The 20,218-nt window shown below is 50.3% G+C and overlaps 1 protein-coding gene across 2 annotated transcripts in view; it reads right to left on the bottom strand.

The window, feature by feature from the left end:
- HSD17B4 (hydroxysteroid 17-beta dehydrogenase 4) overlaps nucleotides 1–6,373 on the bottom strand; it is a 61,811-nt gene extending 55,438 nt beyond the window's left edge. The window contains exons 1-2 of one of the 2 annotated variants that reach the window (XM_040995820.1): nucleotides 6,263–6,373; nucleotides 4,057–4,110 (exon numbers count right to left, since the gene is read on the bottom strand). In XM_040995820.1, coding sequence (XP_040851754.1) covers nucleotides 4,057–4,110; nucleotides 6,263–6,320 — 112 coding nt within the window. In that variant the 5' untranslated portion in view covers nucleotides 6,321–6,373. The remainder of the gene's footprint in view (nucleotides 1–4,056; nucleotides 4,111–6,262) is intronic. The other variant, XM_040995736.1, reaches the window with a different exon arrangement.
- Nucleotides 6,374–20,218: the final 13,845 nt, after the last annotated feature.

The raw sequence follows: 20,218 nt of genomic DNA on the forward strand, positions 1-20,218 counted from the left end.
CAGACTCTCACACAGGGGTGCCAATTAACCTGAGCTGACTGCCATAGACATCCCCCTGGCTAAAGGCCTCATCCCTGCACCGTGCAAACAGTAACCTCCACTAGTGATTCCCAGCAGATGCTCAGCTGTCCTTCAGAACAACAGGCGACCTGCCTGGAGAGTGAGACGCCTTCCTCTTTCTTCAACAGGGGCAGGGCTGGGTGTGAGCCACAGGATACCAGATTTCACCAAACCGTGGGCATGCGCCTCCCTCCTGCTGGCCCACCTGAGCACAACCTGGAAAGCCCCACTCGGGATCTCTGAGCACCTCTGACACCTGCTGGGGCTCCTCAGCCCCGCCACCCCACAGGGGAGGCCTGATTCCTGCAGTCACCCATCTAGCCAGCCACTTCTCACCTTACCCCTGCCCTCACCCCATGATGTATCCTCCTAGAATTTTCTAGCCACTGACAACCCTGCTAGGCCACAAATACAATCAGAGCTGAGCCTGATCTTTCTCCTCCACTGCAGTGTGGTCCCCAAACCAACCCGTTTCAATGGTTCTAGAACAACGGAACTGAAAACAAAGTCTGCCTAACCATGTTTTAAGACTACCCACGGGGACAGACGTTTGGTCTAATGTTCAGACACTCACATCCCTTATTGGATGTCTGGGTTTGGCCTCCACTCCTGACTCCAGCTTCCTGCTAGTGCACACGCAGGACCCAGAAGGCATGGATGCAGCTGTGGGGTCCCTGCCACTCCAGCAGGCCTGGACTGAGCTCCAGTCCTTGGCTTTGTTCCTTGTCAGCTGCTGCTGCGGACAAGGGGAAATCTCTCTCCTCTCAAACACAGTATTTTTTTTTTAAAGAATCAATGAGTAACACAGATTCACAGGATCAAGAGGGAGACTGGGTGTGTGGAGCAGAAGGCTTTGCTTTCACATCCACAAACCAGAGGCCTCCTCTTTTATATCAGACACGGTCTGAATAAGGTTTCTGCTACTTCCCATGAGGGCAGAGACCCCTGACTTTGAACTCAGCCAAGGAACTGCTCTGGCCAGTGAAATATGTGTGAAAGAAGCCTGCCGCTTCCAAACAGAAGCTTGAAGAGCCACTAGCTAGAGCCCTCATTCTCCCTCGGCCCCTGTGCCGCCATGCTTCAGACAGAGCCCACTCCGGCAGGAAATCGGGAAGGCAGAGCAGACCACAATCTGCAAGGCCACAGCAACAAGGGAGTAACCCTTCTGACCACTGGCCCGTGGGACTCAGAGGACAGTGACAGCCTGGCCTAGCCAGAAGATGAGTCACATGAGAAACATGCTTTAAAAAAAAAAAAAGATGTGTCCCCTTATTGCTAGACAGAACAGTAACAGAGAATGACAGGAAGAGAGAAGAGGAAAGAGAAAGCTCTTCCATCTCTTGGTTCATTCTCCAAATGATCGCAAGAGCCACGAAGGGTAGAGGTGGAGCCTGGAGACAGGAACTCCTTCCGGGTCTCACAGGGATGACAGGAGCTCAGACACCTGGGCATCATCTGCTGCCTTCCCAGGAGCTCCGGCAGGCAGCCACAACTGAAACATGCACTGCAATGTGGGATGCCAGCCTAGAATGCCACACCACAGCGCCAGCGCTCAACTCTCGGCCTTACTTCTTACTGGTCTCTGAGCTGGTCAGAGCGACTGACCCTTCTGTCTTCCAAAAACAACGTATTCTGGGCCCGGCGCGGTGGCGCAAGTGGTTAAAGGTCCTCGCCTAGCACGCCCGGGATCCCATATGGGCGCCGGTTCTGATCCCGGCAGCCCCGCTTCCCTTCCAGCTCCCTGCCTGTGGCCTGGGAAAGCAGTCGAGGATGTCCTAAAGCTTTGGGAACCTGCACCCGCGTGGGAGACCCGGAAGAGGCTCCTGGCTTCGGATTGGCATAGTATCGGCCCGTTGCGCTCACTTGGGGAGTGAATCATCGGACGGAAGATCTTCCTCTCTGTCTCTCCTCTCTGTATATCCGCCTTTCCAATGGAAAAATAATAAAAATAAATCTTAAAAAAAAAAAATATAAAAACAACATATTCTGATGCCATCATTACATCCCAGGTTTTCCTATCCATCTTATTTACTTATTCATTGATTGATTGATCACATGCTAAGGAAAAAAACTACGCTCAGCAGAGCAAAATCACCAGGGAGGAAATGTCAGTTGTCACATGACCCAGGGCACGCATGGGAGAGCCGAAGCACAGCAGTCGGGCAGCAGAAACAGCCTCCGCGGCTTCAAAGTCCACACGCAGGTGAAAAAAATGTAGAAGACATTGACCGCAAACTCTGCAGTTCAACTGAGTGTGAATTCTCCCCTTTGAAACCAAACCAAAGCTGGCTCCTCAGCCAAGTTCAGCAAGCATTTATTATCTATCTTGTTGAACTTTCACCTGGGCTTGCTGCAACACCAGCACTGTGACAACTAGAGAACAGACACCTCAGCGCCCTCTGTGGAGCTGCTTCTTACACTCCAACACTTCTCACCTGACTTGAACAGGTCCCAGCAGGCCCAGAAAACACACACTGCTGAGAAACAACTGATTCTAAAATACAGACATTGCTCAACTGCAGACATACCAGTCCATCCCCACCCTCCCAAAAGACTAAGGCAACAGTCAAGGAACAAACAGGCAAAGTTTCCCCTTGGCACAGGACAATACTTTTAGAAGAGGCAAATGGGCCCGGTGCATCTGCCTGGTAGCTAAAGTCCTTGCCTTGCACACGCAGGGATCCCATGCGGGTGCTAGTTCATGTCCCAGTGGCCCTACTTCCCATCCAGCTCCCTGCTTGTGGCCTGGGAAAGCAACCAAAGACAGCCCAAAGCCTTGGGACCCCACACCTGCATGGGAGACCCGAAAGAACCTCTTGGCTTTGGATCGGCACAGTTCTGGCCACTGCGGCCACTTGAGGAGTGAACCAACGGATGGAAATTCTTCCTCTCGGTCTCTCCTCCTCTGTATATCTGACTTTTAAATGAAAATAAATCTTAAAAAAAAAAAAGCAAATGATGAAGCAAGACTGTTGCACTTACAAAACTGAGTAAAACACATGGGCCAAATGAATATTAAGATGATGATAAAATATTAAGAGCTAAGCAGTTACAAAGAGGGAGAGAAACAGCATGTGTCTTTAGATTCTTGGGAAAGCCTGGCAGAGAGGGCCCCAGCTGCACAGCTGCCCGCCCACCCAACGACCCCGTCAGCATCGTCTTTGCCGAAGGCAGCAGAGGCCGTCATCTGCAAGAAGGATCAGCAGCCTGCATCCCTCGCTCAGGGTAAGCACAAGCCCTCGCCCAGCTTCTCCCCAGGGAACCTGCCTGCTGCTGACTCTCCATAAACAAATGTAGGGAAATTGCCCCCTCGTATTTCCTTGTAAAATGTAGGAAATCTGGGACTGGGAGGGCATCACGAAGCAACAGTTTTTCCCCAGGAAAGACAGTAAGTACTGGATCATGCCCTCTGACCTCCACACACACCCTGCACTTACCACTCCTCAGCAAGCGGCCACACTGCTCCAGCGGCCATCAGCAGCCAAGGACATCAGGCCGGGCCATCCAGAGCCCGGAAACCTCCCAACATTGACACCCTTCAACAGGAAAGCCCCCGAGAGATTACAAACTCACAGCTGCCGCAATTAAAATTTTTTTCATTATTTAAAAAATTCTTTACTTGAAAATTCTTGCTCAAAGAAGTAACAAACCCACACTCTGGATTCCCTGACTTCTACACTTCCAGTTTTCAAAATTCAGTGGTTTCTTACTGGTACCAGTAATTTTACGGGTCTGTCCTTTAATTGCAGACCGACAGATGAGCCTTCTCTCTCATAGGATTACAATCCTCAACAGCACAGTCAAGAACCTTCTTTGTACCATGCATGTTTAGCCCTCTTTATCAATCCAACCTTTGGAGAGGGAGGGGATCTGTTGGCATATGTCACCATTAACTGTGACAAAGTATTTGATTAAAAAAAATACAAAAAACCTAAAACGTGGCTTGTGAAGACTGTAGTTATCAGCTACTGATTAAAAAGAAAAACACCAACTTACCAACTACTGAGGCTCCTCTTTCTGCAAAGGCGAGGGCGTAGGCTCGGCCCAGTCCTAAGCAAAAAGAGACCAGGAGACAGTTCAGTTCAGGCCCATTCAATCCCAACTTTAGGCAGCAGGCAAGCAGTCAGCATTACAAGAGCAGACTCCTCAGCGGTAACCTTCAACCTCTTTCCACAGTCTTCTGCCTGCAGACTTTAAAAAGCTTCAAACTACCTCCCCCACTCCCACCTGCCATTTCCCACAATTCCACCCACCTGCCACGACGCCCCACGTGGGTCAGGTTCTACCAAGACAGGTGGACGTAATTTAAAAGGTGAGTAAGGCAGAAGCCACCTTCCCAGGAGTTCTGGTCATCAGATAAGAAACTGATTTTTTTTTTTTTAAATTTCTAGGTTGTGAAGAAATGGAGGAGAGGTGGTGGTGGCTTGTTGAAGCAGCTCCCCGACCCCGGGTGGCAGCGCCGTTCTCCAGGCCCTGGGGCCTCTGCCCACCTGGACAATGGCAGCCTCAGGTCTAGCGGGTACCATTCTTCGTGGCCTCTAGAACCTGTTCCTGGAGGACCTGTCTAAAACCTAACTGTCTAGTTTAAATCCCTTCCTGTTCACAGTATCAAGTGATTTCTGCACCTGCCATAAAGCTTGTCTATACCTATGTGAGGAAGGGGAAAAAAAAAAAAGAAATTCTAGCTCAAAGTAGTGAGGTATGTTCTTACTCATCAAAATAATAACCCTGTATCTATGTAAGTTTTATACCTATAGACTATCTCAGAAAGAATACATAAGTATTACCACCTCTGGGAAAACAGAACTGTGTGGAGAGAATCAGGGGTAACAAGCACATTCAAAAAAAAAATCTTTACTACTAAGACCCATTACTCACTAGATAAATTGGTAAGCTATATTTAATAAAAATTTATTGGCAAATAAGCGTGCAAGTAAGTGAAAATGTAAAGTAAATATACATAGAGTGTTCCAAAACTAGAAGGTATCATTAATGGTTTTAGAATTTGGTCCCCTCTAAATGGGTACAGCTAGTTGATAAATAGGACGTGTCAAATTCATAATTATGCAGTCGTGACACACTAACTTCTTAAAAACTGTTTTTTCCAACACACTAACATTTTACAAAATCAATTTGGTGGGTGGCAGCTAGTACTCAACTAGATAAAATAACAGAACGCTGAAAACTGGCAGGTGCACTGCGTTGTTGGCCTTGGCCGGGCCATGAGCTTGCTTAGGACACAAGGGCTGGCTAGGGCACACTGCACAGTGACTTCAAACGCCAAGGCCATCGCATGGCCTCTTTCAACAACAAGAAGTAAACCAAACACTGCCCACCCCCTGAAAAAGAAAGATTCAAAATGAATCTAGAAACGGAAGCGGCTACCACGAATCCTAAAAGCATTTGTGGGAAGGCAGCTGGGAACCTCATTTCATCAACGGACACGTGAAAGTGCATTATGAATCAACTGACAGAGGTCTCTATTTGTGACTTTTAACACACGTGCACAAAGTTCCCGCAACTGCATTGAGGTGCAAAAGGCACGACCAGGGAGCAATCCAAGGTGCACCCCAAGATGAAGGTGCTTTGCGGGGAGAGAGGAGTTCAGAGGTTATTGCTGCCAAACAGGGCAAAGACACCGTCAGCTCCACCCATCCCCGGACAGCGTGGACGGGGTCTGACCCGCTTGTTTTGCAAAGTGTGTCCTTCAGCAACGGGGCTGCTTCCCAGGACAGCTCTCCACGGGGCTTCTGGGATGCAGGAGGGTCCGACAGCCTCCCCAGGCGCAGGCAGCCGGGCTCCGCAGCTCCCTCGGCCCGAGCCCTGCACACATCAGCGCCCCGACCTCTGCCAAGCCTCCCGGAGACTTCCAACTCCAGCCAAGGGGGCTCCCCGCACAGTGAGGCCCTCTCAACAACTTCCCAAGTCACACGCATACACACAGGCTTGGGTGGTCAGGGAGCCCTCAAGGCGGTTTTCCGGCTTCTGGAAGAATCGGCCAAGGCCTAAGCAGAGCTGGCTGACGGGACAGGAGGCTACAGGGGTCCGCAGACACGGTGGGGGACGCCTTGGGCCGCCCGGGCTCCCACGCAGGGCCCTCCCCGGTCACCCGCCCCGTCCCCGTCCCGCCCGCTGGACCCACCGCCCTCACGCCGCCGGACACCCACGGCGGGACCCCAGCGGCGGCCGCGCCCCGGCTCACCTCCACCCGCGCCGGTGACCAGGACCACCCGGCCGTCGAACCTCAGCTGCGAAGCCATGAGTCCGGCCCGCAGGGACGCAGCCAGCAGCAGACAGGGGCGACCGGGCTCGGACAGCGAGGGCAGGGGGCGTGGCGGGGGCGGGAGGCCGGGAGGGACCTGCCAGTTTCTGGGGACAGAGCGTCGCCGTCGTTTCCCGAGTGCGCCTGCGCGGGATTCCCTAGGCCTCCTGGGAACTGTAGTCCGATGGACTCCACGCGCTGGGAGAACTGGCCCGAGAGGTTCTTGGTTTGACTGTTGGCTGCAGCTCGAAGCCCGGAGACCTACCGGGAGCTGCGTGGCAAAATGGCCGCGACTGTGTCACCCGTTCAACTATTGTGCTATCCATTTACTCAACAAGCCCTGGCTTAGAGAAATAGAGTGCGGCCTTCCTCCTAGGCGGACGGTCAGATCCTGCCTCTAAGCCAGGAGAGTGACTGAGCGTCTATCAAGATTTCTCAGGGTTCAATCCCTGGATTTAATGCATGCCCTGCCCCCAACCAGGAGCCCTTGGGGGCATTTGGGGGCAGGGGACGAACCAGCAGATGGTACATGGACCCTATCTCTGCTTCTCTCCTCTTTCCTCACTGCTGCCTCATAATTTTGAATTTTAAAAATCTTCCTGAATCAATGTTTTTGATATGAGAGATCATATTTAGCCCTTGTAGGAAAAAAAAAAGTGACTAGTTAATACACGACTGGATGAACCCTGTTAACCCTGCTGCCCACAGTTCCCCACGTATCTGTTACACTTCTCATCAGATGACAAGACTCACCAACTGCCCTTTTATCCCAGATTATCATCCCAATAATGGTTGCACAATAAACAAGATTGCCAATAGAGAGACCTCTTCCCACAGGGCAAAGGTCAGGTTTGCACAATAAATGTAACCTCTTCTACCTGCAGAACAAGGTCCTTTTTAAAAAAAATTATTTACTTTTATTGCAAAGTCAGATATACAGAGAGGAGGAGAGACAGAGAGGAAGACCTTCCATCCAATGATTCACTCCCCAAGTGGCCACAACGGCCAGAGCTGAGCCAATCCGAAACCAGGAGCCTGGAGCCTCTTCTGGGTCTCCCTCGGAGCATTGTCCTTTTTTAAAATAAGATTTTGTTTATTTCCATCTCATTTGAAAGACAGACACAGAGATCTTCCACCTGCTGTTTGCACCCCAGATATTGACAAAGTGAAACTGGCAGTTGGAAACTAACTTGGGTCTCCTAATCAGGTGGCAGGGACTCAGTGCTATAAGCCGTGCTGCCACTTCCTGGAGTGGGCACCAGCAGGAGCCTGGGACAGAGCTGGCACTCAAACCCGGTCACTCTGATACGGAATTCCGTGTCTTTTCTTAAAATAGAGGATATATTTATTTTTACTGGAAAGGCAGAATTACAGAGAGAGGAGAGATGAAGATTTTCCATGCGCTGGTTCACACCCCAAAAGCTGCAGGCATCAGAAATGGACTGGTCTGAAGCCAGGAGACGCTTCTTGAGTCTCTCACCTGTGTGCAGGGGCCCAAGGACTCGGGGCCTCCTCTGCTGCCTGCCCAGGCCACAGGGAGGGAGCTGAACTGGAAGGTGGAGCAGCCAGGACACAAAACAGAGCCCATATGGGATGCCAGCACTGCAGGCAGAAACGCAATGTGCAATGCCACAGTGTCGGCCCTGGAATGCTAACATCTTAACTAGTACACCCGATATATGCAGCAGCATGTTCTTATAAAGATCCTAGTGTCCTAAGCTCTGGCATCTTCACACGATGAACAAAGGCACTGGCTGCCCAATGTCCACCTATGCCTCTCTACTTCTCTTTCAAGGGAATGGCAGGAAACAGGAAACCAATGCAAGCGTAAATTCAGAGAGCTTGCTGTTATGAGTCGTACAGGCCTGTGGTTCTGACATGGAGTGCTGTACCTGAATCTAGCATCCACCAAACTACAGAAGGCTAGTGCAAAGTAGGTACAATCTCCAAGCCTTCACATCTTCCTGACAAATCCATATAGAAAGGAAAAAACAGCAGCTTGTTTTGCAAAAGAAAGAGCTCATAATTTTGACCAAACTGCCCTAGGAGACACCAAGGAGGAAGATTTCAGTAGGCAAGCCATTAATGCAACAGGGAGCCCAAGCAGAGGGAGAGTCTTGATGGTGGCAGATAGAGACTTTGGGGGAATTGGAGTGAAGTGGGTAGACTGAGTTTGACAAGTATTTTAAGGTGAGTATCAGGACTTGGTGAGGACACTTCAGAATGACTGCAGATAACTACAAGTGCTGAGGGGAATATCCGTCACTGGTCAGTGTCCGATGAATGTCTCATTTCATAACAACTCATAGGTGACGTTTCAACAACCTTCATTTTCATGTGAGAAATCTGGGGCACGAAAGGGTTAAATCACCTAGCTAAAGGGTAAGAAGTAAGGCTTCAAACTCCAGTGGTGTAGCTCTCTTGTCTCAAACAAGGAAATGGGGTGGGATTCCAAAGAGACTGGAAGCAGATACAGGAAAGAGAGAACTTAGAGAAGGTGACGGGAAGACTTGGGCAGAGGCCAACTTTGGCTGAGTCATCTAGCGAGAAGGAAGCAGTCATGCAAGAACTGGGATACCCTTTTGAGCAGAGTGGCCAGCACAGACTCTGGGAAGAACATCGTGTTCCTCCCGGGTCACAGGAGACCACACACGAGGGCCAAGAAGCAAGCAGACTGTACAAAGTCCTGTGAACCAGTTGAGCATGCACCTGGCTCTGGTTACAACAGAAAACTGGAAAGTCAAATGATGTGATATGTAAATTGTACCTTTCCCAATCTACATTTAAGTAAATACTGGGGCCAGCACGATGGCTATGCCACGGTGGGTTTGGGTCGCCTCCTACACCCCATGCAAGTGCTGGCTTGAGTCCCAGCTGCTCTGCTTCCGATCCAGCTCCCTGCTAGTGTACCTGGGAAAGCAGTGGAAGATGCCCCCAGTTGCCTGGTCCCCTGCCACACACATGGAAGAGCCAGAAGGAGCTCCAGCTCCTGGCTTCAGCCTGGCTCAGTCCAGCCATCGCAGCCATCTGGGGGATGAACCAGCATATGGAAGGTCTAACTCTGCCTTTCAAATACATAAATGAACTTTTTTTAAAAAAGTGTTTTAAATATAAATGTTCAGGGAAAAAAGCAGGGAAGCATAGCAACTGATACCAGCAGGGACTTCCGAAGATGAGGTAAAGCTAGTGACCAGTGCATTTCTAAATTATTGCTTTTCTAAAAACATGGAAATGTACCTACATATTTGTACAAGTGAAACAAATTAAGCTCTGTAAAGTTGCCTGCATCACCGTTAAAACACCCTGAACAGATAGATGCTGGACATTAAAGCAAATATTAGACTATACAGTGTGTGATGCCAAATGACAGGATGGGTCCCTCCCTTGGAGACTGACTCTGTGACAAGCAGCTACGCACATTGAGTAGTGAGCCAGTCGGCTTAGGGAGCAGAGACATGGAGAACAACCCAGCAGGGCATGTTAACTAGAGCTGTACCCTAAGACTGATAGAATCCAATCAGTGAGCAAAAGTTGGCTGGTTTCTCTCCATGCAAAGCAACTGATAATCCTGTGCATTGCACAAATTATGAAAGTCACTTTCAGTGTCAAGTTGAGCTAGTGCCAGCTTTTATGTCTCTTGACATAGAGAAGGTAAATGGTCAAGAGTAAATCTGAGTTACCCACAGTCACAAAGTTACACTTCTGCGTGAACATCATCCTGCCTTTGTGTCTATGTAATTGGAATAAGCAACTACCTTGCCTGCAGGCACCCAAATCTTCTCAGTAAGTTAATTTTTTTTTAATGAGGAGACACTACCAGTGTAATCTAGAACACCACCAAGACTTGGCATTCATAGATGGTTGGATGCCAAGGCCAGCATGAACCATGGCTTGAGTTTCTGGCATGAACGATGAGTTTAGTATTTCACAGGTTTTTAAAAAGATTTGTTTTTCGTTTTTATTGAAAGAGAAAGAGATACAGAGAGAAAGAGCTCCCTTCTACTGGCTCACTCCCCAAGTGGCTGCAGTAGCCAGAGCTGAGCCGATCCGAATCCAGGAGCCAGGAGCTTTTCCCATGTGAGTGAAGGTTCCAAGGCTTTAGACCATCCTCGACTGCTTTCCCAGGCCACAGGCAGGGAACTGGAAGGGAAGTGGAGCAGCCAAGACACGAGCCAGCACCCATATGGAATCCCAGCAGTTACAAAGCAATGATTTGGCCACCAGGCTACTGTACCAGACCCTACTTTTCAGTTTTAAAGAATCTTTTTAACACCTTTTTAAACAAAGTGACCGATGGGCACATTAGCTATCTATCGCTGTCTAGCAAAATTAACTCCAAAGTTCAAACAGCTCCACATCACAATTATGTTCTCAGCTTCTATAGACCAGAAATCTGGGCCAGGCTTAGCCGGGTGGCTAGAGCTTAAAGGCCTCCACAAGATGTACACGGTTCTGCCATTGTTTCAAGCTCCATGTGGGGAAGGGCCCGTTTGGAGCTCACACCGCAGTCACAGCTTTCGACAGGTTATCGGCTAGAGACGTCACTGTCACCTGGATTACTGCACAGCGCGCAAGCCAGCTTCCATGCACGTGAGCAAGCGAAAGAACAAGAGAAGCTAGCCAGGGAAAGAAGCCGTGGTCTACTGTTCCTGCTGTTATCTGCAGTCTTTAACAAATGGGCATTGCTATCTAGAGCAGTTGTAGGTTCAAGGTAAAACTAAGCAGGAAGCGGAACCCATATTCACACACAGGTTCCCCCACAGTCTACAGTGCCCACTGGGGTGTCACGCATGTGACCGCTGGTGGGTCTGCTCTGATGGGTCATGATCCCCCACAGCCCGAAGATGACATCACAGTGCCTTCTCGGTGCTTGAATTACTGCATTTCATTGCTGACAGCATATTACCACAGACTGGGGATCGTTTCATAAGAAGAGGTTTATTCTGGCCCACAGTTCGAGAGGTACAGAGACGAAATGCCACAGATGGCAGTGGCCTTCTTGCTGACAGTGTCCCAAGGTGGAGCAGGGTACCACATGGCAAGACGGAACACAATATGTTTGCAGATCTCCTGTGGCCTCGCTCCCTCCCCCTGGAATGTTGCCAACATTCAAACCCTGCAACCTGTACCCTGATGACCTGATCCAGTCCGTCATCTCCCAACAGCCCCTCCCAAACATGCCGTGATTGATCAGTCATCCCCTTCGCCCAGTGGAATTAGATGTTAACACCTGCGTTCCTGCAGGGCACACTCAGTCCATGTTCAGACCACAGCAGGCATGTGCTTGCTTTAGGCTTCAGCCAAAGTACAATGACACACACCCATCCATCATTTCCACGGCTTTCCACTGCCTGTCTCTCCATTTTAACCACTGCTCCTTGCACTGTAGTTTTGCCTTTTCAAAAATATCCTGCGATTAGAGTCACACAGTGTGTAACCTCGTATGAACTTTTTTAAGAAAGCAATGTGCATTTCAGCTTCCACATGTCTTTTCACAGCTTGACACCCGTGTGTGCGCGTGCGCACTGAATAAATGGACACTGACTAAACACAGCACGCCCTCGCGAGGACACCTTGCTTGCGGCCAAGTTCAGAGAAGCCATAGCCTTTCCGTAATCTTGGAAACGATGCCATGACTTCTGCAATAGTCTGTTCACCAGCAGCAAGTCAGCCTGTCCAGCACAGGTGCCAAGAAAGGACATGACCAAAAGCACAGCAACGAGAAGTGAGGCTCGTGGAGGGTGATTGAGAGGACCCCAGCACTCAAGGGAGGCACCGTGGCCAAGGGGTCAGGCCCATTCTTTAGGTGCCAGCAGAGTCCACTCTTGCGTCAATGTCCCATTGTTTACCAAGATACTGAAAACACAACGGCTGCACTTGCCCCATGTGTCAGTGATACTCTCGATACGGCGCATAGCACCTGAAAACTTGCTGCCAGTTTATTTTCCTTTGAGTCTGGCACAGTTCCTTGGAGAGCTGCCCATCGCTCTCAGGCTTTCCTCTGTGCTGCAGAGTGAAGCAGGCAACAAATCATTTCCGTAGTATTCCAGATGCATGAGTGGACTGTCTATAAACTCAAGCACACGTTTTCATTTCTCGTAGGATCAATCTGTATTATCTAGCTCTGGTTGTAGTAGAATTGGGGTCAGGAACAACCTGGTGCCTTCTTTTCTCCTGGAATTCTAAAATCTCCATAGCAGCCCAACATTTGGTAGAAAATGTGTTTGGAAACTACACATTTGCCACCAGTTATGACAGCTCGGAAACAGTGTTGCCACATTGCCACTAGAGGGAGTGAAGAGCCATCGAGGCATCTCCTGGGTGCCTGGGTGCCCATCAAGCGCCTGGGAACTTAATGTGATTCTTGCCTACCTCCTCCTCCTTCTAATCGCCCTATGACTTCCTTTCCACCAGCAGCAGAGCTGAGGCTTGAGGCCATCGCTGTAAAGATGGACAAAGCCAGCAGGACTCGCTGACTTCTGCGCCACCGGCACAAGCTGCTGACCCCAAGCCTTCCCACCTCTGCCTCCCTCAGCTCAAAAACCTGCAGAATTGAATGGTCAATTAAAGGATTTCTTTTTCATTTGAAAGGCAGAATGACAGAGAATTGGAGAAACTTCGATCTGTTTGTTCACTCTCCAAATGGCCACAAAAGTGAGACCTGACAGCAGCCAGGAGCCTGGAATTCCATCTGGATCTGCCGCACGGGTGGCAGGTACCCACGCACTTGGGCCACCTCCTCCTGCTGCTTTGCCAGCACGTGAGCTGGTGCTTCCACGGGGTGCTGGTATCAGGAGTGGTGGCTTGAGCCAATGAGCCACAGTGCAGGCCCTTAGTGCGTGTTTACTAGGAAGCTAAAACAACAGGGTGATATCAAGACCAACGAGTGGCTTTGAGAGACGCCCCAGTAAGCACTCAGGGAGCAGAGGGCAGATCTAGAATCTGGAAAACAACTTTCCAGGAATGACTGGCACAGAAATCCCCAATGCTAATCCCCATCGCTCCATGCCCTTGGCACCCAGGACAGCTGTAGCACTCAGCCCCGTAATAGGTGACGCATGACACCCAATGACCACACAGAGTGCCCAGCAGGAGTGTTTCTGCTATGGTGAGTGCATGGAAAAATATGACCACAGCTGGCTGGGCTCCAAGGCTGCAGAGTCAGCACCGTGAGAAGCCACTTCTGACAGGCACTTTGGGGGTGGTCCAGGTCAGTTATTTGTCTCACAATGATGGCAAATGACCATGCAGAGAGGGAATGGGGGCATGAGCGAAGCAAGTGACAGCAGTTGATTTTACTAGGAAAGAGGGTTCTGCTTGCCAGGAGGGGTTCCCATAGTAGGGCATGCAGAGAAGGCCAGGGGGGACAGCAGCAGGCCGGAGAAGGGGAAGGTAGCCAGGGTCCTGTGCTGCTGAGAGTCTGAGGGCTGGGTGAGCTTCCTCAACTCCACGAACCCTCCCACAGATCACAGCTGCAGGACATCCGGGGGTGAAATAAGCCTCCTTGCTTAGCACACCTACGTTCACTGACCATGGACGGGCACATAAAACCCCCAATCACCAACTGCTGTTCCTGCCATTTTATCCCAGTTCACTTTCCCAGCTTTAAACCTGATATTATCCTTGGGCCTGAATCTCAAGGATGTCAGCCAGGCCCAGGAGGCACTGTGCCAAGGCCAGCCGGGCTGGACTCCCGGAGGCAGATTCCTACTCATCTTTGAATGAATCGCTGCTGTCAGGTGACAGGAGGCTTTGATCGGTCACACCTGAGGCACGTGCCTCCCTCAGAGCGGCAGTCAGATCCACCGGAAGCACCGGCATTGAGGCACAAAGATCAGATGCCAAAGGAATCTGAGAGCCACTCTAAGTTGACTCAGTGGAGGCTGTGCAGCCACACACACTCACCTCTCCCCTCAAGCACTGCCGGCCCTCCCTGATGTCACCCAGCACAGCCACTGGGAACCTGGGGTGTTAGAATGTGAATGGAGGTCCTGACCGCAGGCAAGCACAGGCTGGGGATTGCTCTGCAGGGACGATCATTTGTACCTGTTTGCCTAGTCCTGCGTCGTCAAGCCACCCATATATAAATCTCAAGGAAACAAGAAAGCTCATGGTTATGTCTGACAGCAATACTCAGAAGGGACCCATCAAGAACGCGAGGAACCCAGCAGGGATCACCAGGTGACAGAAGGCGTCAATGATCACGGCTGCTAATCCACTGCAGGACAAGGCCTGCCAGCAACACAAAATTCACACAAGTCGCTCAAGTGCACATCCTCATCCTTCCTGTCATCTGCACATGACAATCACATGAATAACCACCTTTCCTTGCCACCTGGTTCCCTTATTAAACACACAACTCAATTATGGCTGGTGCTTGAGGGAAATCACGAAGCTGACAGAGCAAAAAGGCAACATCATGAGAACGGAAAAATTCTGTCCAGGAGAGACAACCATTTCCACCCCCCACACTGACTCAGTTCTACCCCTGTCCAGCTCATCACTGGAAAACTCCCCCACGATCAGGGAATGCGGGATCCTGGGAGAATCCGTGGGAATAAGGGCCCCTGATGAGCTGGGACTCACCGAGGCCAATGGTGGCCCAGGAGCTGGAACGCAGAGGCACAGGAATTCAATCCTGCTGGGGGTGTGGAGGGTGCTGCTGGCCCGAGGGCAGTGGATGCGAGAGCAGCCTCTGGGTTCAACAGCTCAGCCTACCATTCCGCCCCGGATCTCCGGCAAGTCCTTTCTTGTTAAGCCTGAGTGTCCTCAGCTGTAAAAATGATGATTAAAATTCCTACCTCCTGGAATGTTGATTGAAGCAGGATAGTCCACAAAGGGTTTAGTGAGCCACCAGGCGTATGGTCTTTTGGGTTTGTGTGTGTGTGTGTGTGTGTGTGTTTTTTTCCAGTGATCAAGAGGTAATATTTAGCCTGCACGCTTGCAAAGGCTGTCATTGACGACACAGTTAGGCCACCTGAAGTCATGGACTAGCTTTCCGTGAAATCTGAGAAACGCCCAGAAGCAGATATTACAGAAAATCATTTACTTGCAGCAAATGTGGAGACCGCAGGGAGTAACTGCTCACACCCTGACTGCATAAGCACAGGAAACAGGCATCCTATTTTGGTGGTGGTGGGGGGGGGGGGGAAAGATCTGAAAAGAGGGCAATGACTTGTCATTCCATGCAGGGGTGGGAGCAAGTCCACACCCGGGCAGTTCAGAAACTGGCAGCGGGAGAGGATGCATGTTAGGTGATAAGGCTTTTGCTCCTCTCGGGGTGGAGATGGCAGTGCTAAGATGAGGCAAAGGTGACCTCTGGATATTTTCCAACCTATCTGTGCAGGTGCTGTTCCTGCGGTGGAGGCAAGACTGGTCCAGGGCGGCTGTGCTTGCATCTCCCCCCACTGGCACGTGACTGAAAACCTGAAAGACAGCTTTGGAGAGCATCAGGTGCTTTTAGGGTCTTGAACTAGCAATGAACCACAATGAGGACAGCTGAGCTGTTTGCTGCCTACCTGGTGACCACAGCCTGACCTTGAGTAGAGCAAGAGCAGCTCTGTTGGCTAACTTGGACCTTTCCTGAGGCTATGAAAACACCCGACATTGCCGTTTCCCTTTGCCTGCCGACACGGAAGTGCTGGCAAACAAATCAGAGGCAGCAAACCACGTTTTGCAGACCCAGGATCCTCTTTGTAGAAAGTGTATGCTTCTAATTCAGATGATTTTGTTTTTCTAATTCTGGCTCAAGGATGTAACGATAACCACGGAATCCAGAAAGGAAAGCTCCGAGCGAAGTTAAAGGGACAGCTTCTCTGTATGGAGGACGCACCTATGTTCTGAACGCCTCCTGGACAGGTACGCGGAATATACTCATTTTACGGAAGAGCAAATTGAGGCTCAAGGAAATGAGGTCATAATCCTAAGTTTCAACCACAGCCTTGTTTCCCTTAACTGAAACTACTTGGAGGCCTTCTAGAACACTTTTTTTCTCAACTTAAAAAAAAAATGTTTTCACATACAGAGACAGTCTCCTGCCTGCTCATTCACTTCTCAACTGAAATGCCCCCAACATGTGTAGCTTTGCCAGGTTGGAGCCAGGAGCCAGGTGCTCAGCCTGGTTCTCCCAGGTGGGTGGCAAGGCCCCAGCCCCACAAGCCATCACCTGCTGCCTTCCAGAGTTTGGGGGTGGGAAGCAGCTGCATTTCAAACCCAGATTCTACGATGTGATGGCATGTCGATGTCCCAGGTAGCACCTCAACTGCCTTGCCAAATGCCCACCCCCAAAGTACCACAGACAAGTGATCACAGATGCTCACAAATTAAAGCCACAACTTTGATTTGAATCAATGCATTCTCATGATACTTTAGGATAGATTAACCGAGACGAGGCTGACGTATCTCTGGCTGTGCCAGGAGCTCACTATTCTGTTTCTAGGCATTGTTCAGTGACTATGGATCTCTTGGGTTCCTCTGCCTTCTCAACAAGAGCCAGAACCTTCAGCAGGGAGATAAAACCCATCCAACCATCACCTGTGTCAATCAGAACGCTTCCTACTATAAGGAAAGAAGTCTTTGAGATTGACTTTTGCAAAAATCCCAGTGTATTGGCCTTGAAAATGGAAGCAGTCCCAGGGATGGTTAGAGCATCAGGACTCTCCAACCTCCCTCTTGGCCTCCCAAATAGCTCTGCTTTCCAGATCTGCTTCTCTCAGAAACACACTGGCTGCCAGAAACTCCAGGCGTATAGCCCCTTGCTTCCAACTCGAGGGCCAAGATGTTTTACAGCTGACCTGATGGCCTGGCTGCCTCATGTGCTCATCTGTGTCTTACTCACTGTGGCCAAGGGGATGACTTGCTCTGACTGGCCAGGCTCGGGCCCAATTGTTGTCAGCGGTGATGTCAGTGCATGGATAGAGTTGGAGACGGGTGTCGTCCCTAAGGAAAAACTTCACCGTTATCAACACCAGAATGAGGAATAGCTGCCTGGCAGCACATTTGAAAGACCACAGGCATAGCTGACTATAGGTCCTCGCATCCTTACAAACATAGGAACTCAACCCAATGGATATCTGACTGGATCCCAAGCATATGGAGTGACAAGACTTAATATTAGCAAATCCCTAAATCAAGACGGTCCCTGAACTCCAGGCCAGTTAACCACCGCCAGCCTGGGAATGAAAGTCCTACATTCCAGCCAAGTGTGGATTTAATCAGGTTAACACAAAGCGCCTTTTACTCAGCAGCTGTTATGCCAACTCTGTGACCATCATGTACCGAGTGTCAATCATCCGCCCTCTTCCACACTCACTTAGTCATGACCTTGTGTGTTTCAAGATTTGGAGCTGAGCAGCCATCACAGAAACTGAAGGAGGCAGAGACGAGTGGACTCAGGTTTCCAGCGTATTCTACAGGGCTAGTGGAGGATAAAGGCTCTTCTCACATGGTGCCCATATGGTTTACATAGCGCATACCTGGAATGGATGAGCAATCTGCAGCTGGGGGCAAGGGTGCTGTGCAAGGAGCCAATCAGCTTTCTGGAAGCTGGAACCCGCTGAGGAGCTGACCTCCACAGGTGTTGAGGAATGAGAGAAGTCATTGTCAGAGGGAGCCAGCAGAACCCAAGACGGAATCTGGTTTCAGCTGGATGAAGCTGTGAGCGCAGCAATGAGAAAGATGAAAAATAGTGAATATTCTCCAAGTGAACGTCAGCAGTCCATTCTACATCAGAATCTTCTCCCTATCAGTGGATTGAGCCAGTCGGCTAAAGAAGTTCTCCTGGCATCAGATTCCTTCTTCAGAGACCAGTGCATTTCAAACCCAAAGCAGAGCAACTCGCGCTTTTCTCAGGAGAGGCAGCTGCTAACCACAGTGTTATCTTGGCCTAGAGAGCTGACTTCAGCCCACACTCAACTCCACCCCTCACATCCACGTGCCCATCCACCTTCTCCAGGTCACAACAGCGATTGGCAGCAATGGCTGCAGTAGCCGAACCCTGGCAGCATCTGACATGCTTCTTGTCGCAAGTATTTTCTGTGGATTTTGGGTAAGACCACAATTACCGCTACTTAACAAAAATAACAAGGAATAGAGTCACCTGCACAAGGCCATGGCCATTAAGTGGCTCCCTCACGGTCAAGCTTATCAGCAGCCAGGTGTATGGACAAGACGGGCTGGGGCTGCAGATTTTCACGGTCAGCAATGAGCTAGGCATGTAGGCACCACCAGCACTCTCATGTGGCAACCCACCTGTAGACACAGGACTAGCAACAGAAGTAACACATTCTGACAATAGCTTCCTTTGAGCCACTGTGGGACATCTAGCACTGAACGACAAGGATTCACCTTGCTGCTCACTGGTGCTGGCAAGTGTGTGTGTGTGTGTGTGTGTGTGTGTGTGTGTGTGTGTGTGTGTGTGTGTGTGTGTGTGTGTGTGTGTTGAGGGGGAGGGGACGAGGATGTCGCACACAAATCAAGGCTTTCAGTGCATCCTGGATCAAGCTGTGGCTCTGCCAGTTACCAGGTCCGCTGCAGGAGCATCCACTCTTCTCAATGTCAGCTCCACTTCCAAACAAGGGAACAATGTGCCACTGCTCGTGTTGCTGGAGAGCAACATCAACCCCTCATCCTTGTTAGCGCAGCAAGTGCTTCTCGAGATGGCATCACACTGTGGGAAGGGGGTTGGAATCCCACGGTGACTGTACCACGGGAAAGGACAGAGACGACAGGAAGCAGGGAGTTCACATGCCGTATCTCTGCAGGAACGGATCCTACCCCAAGTGGGCCACTTCCTCTTTTCTGGAACACAATAATTCTATCCTCACATTCACATTTCTGCTGATCCACTCTCACTTACAGACAAGTTTTCGCATTGCAACCAGCTGCCGGAGAGGACAGGTCGGATGATTAACCTGTGCCCTCACCTGTAAGAGCTCAGAAACTCAGTCTTCTTCTTCTTTTTTTAAACCAAATGCCCACAACAGCTGGGGCTGGCCAGATCAAAGCAGTGAGCCAGGAACCCAGTCACTGGAGCCATCACCACTGCCTACCAGAATAAACATTAGCAGAAAGCTAAAGTTAAGACTTGGAGCTGTGTGGGAGATTAGGCCTGGAATTCCACCTGCTCCCCGGTGGGCGTGGCTCACGGGTCACTTGCCTATAACCCGAGGTATGGCTTTCAGCCTCGGTGCTAGGTTTTGTGCACGGAGTCAAGGCCTACCTTCCCTTGACCTGAGACTCAACTTCCAGCTGAGGAACTTAACCTGTGACTTGGTTGGAGGGTCTGGAGATAGGCATACTTACAGCGACCACCCTTCTATCTACCCCCTTTTCTAATACTATATAAGCGTATAAATTCCCCCCAGTAAATGGACATCCCTCACCAGCTTGTGTCCGGTGGTTCTTGTGGCTGAACAACTCCATCACCTTACCCCTCGGTGACCTTGGGGCCTGATGGCAGGAAACCCTTGAGAGCTGGGATTCCAACCCAAGCACTCTAGAACCAGATGTAGTGATCTTAGCTGCTAGAACAAAAGCTGGCCCCAGGTGCATCTTTTCTGCACTCATCAAGAGGCTGATGCTTACTGGCCCCCACACCTCAGGGAATAGGATGCCACATTAGTTCTCTTCATGGTGTCTGCTTCTCCAACACAACACCTGAGCTGTCCCTCAAAACAGCTCTGATGCCCTTGAAAATATGAACTGAAGAGATGGCGATCCCAGTCCTAGCCAGTAGCTGATGACAACCACTGCCCATCTGAGCCTGCTCAGCTAGGGCTCTGTTAGGTCACCCAATTTTAGGTGAGCTTGCTATGCAGCAACAGACAGCTAAGACCAGCCAGAACAATCAATTGAAGAGATTCGAAATTCAGTATGTTAAGAGATTGCATATAATTG

Source organism: Ochotona curzoniae, unplaced genomic scaffold, assembly GCF_017591425.1.
Source record: "Ochotona curzoniae isolate NIBS_2020 unplaced genomic scaffold, NIBS_Ocur_1.0 contig_1, whole genome shotgun sequence".
Lineage (NCBI taxonomy): Eukaryota > Metazoa > Chordata > Mammalia > Lagomorpha > Ochotonidae > Ochotona > Ochotona curzoniae.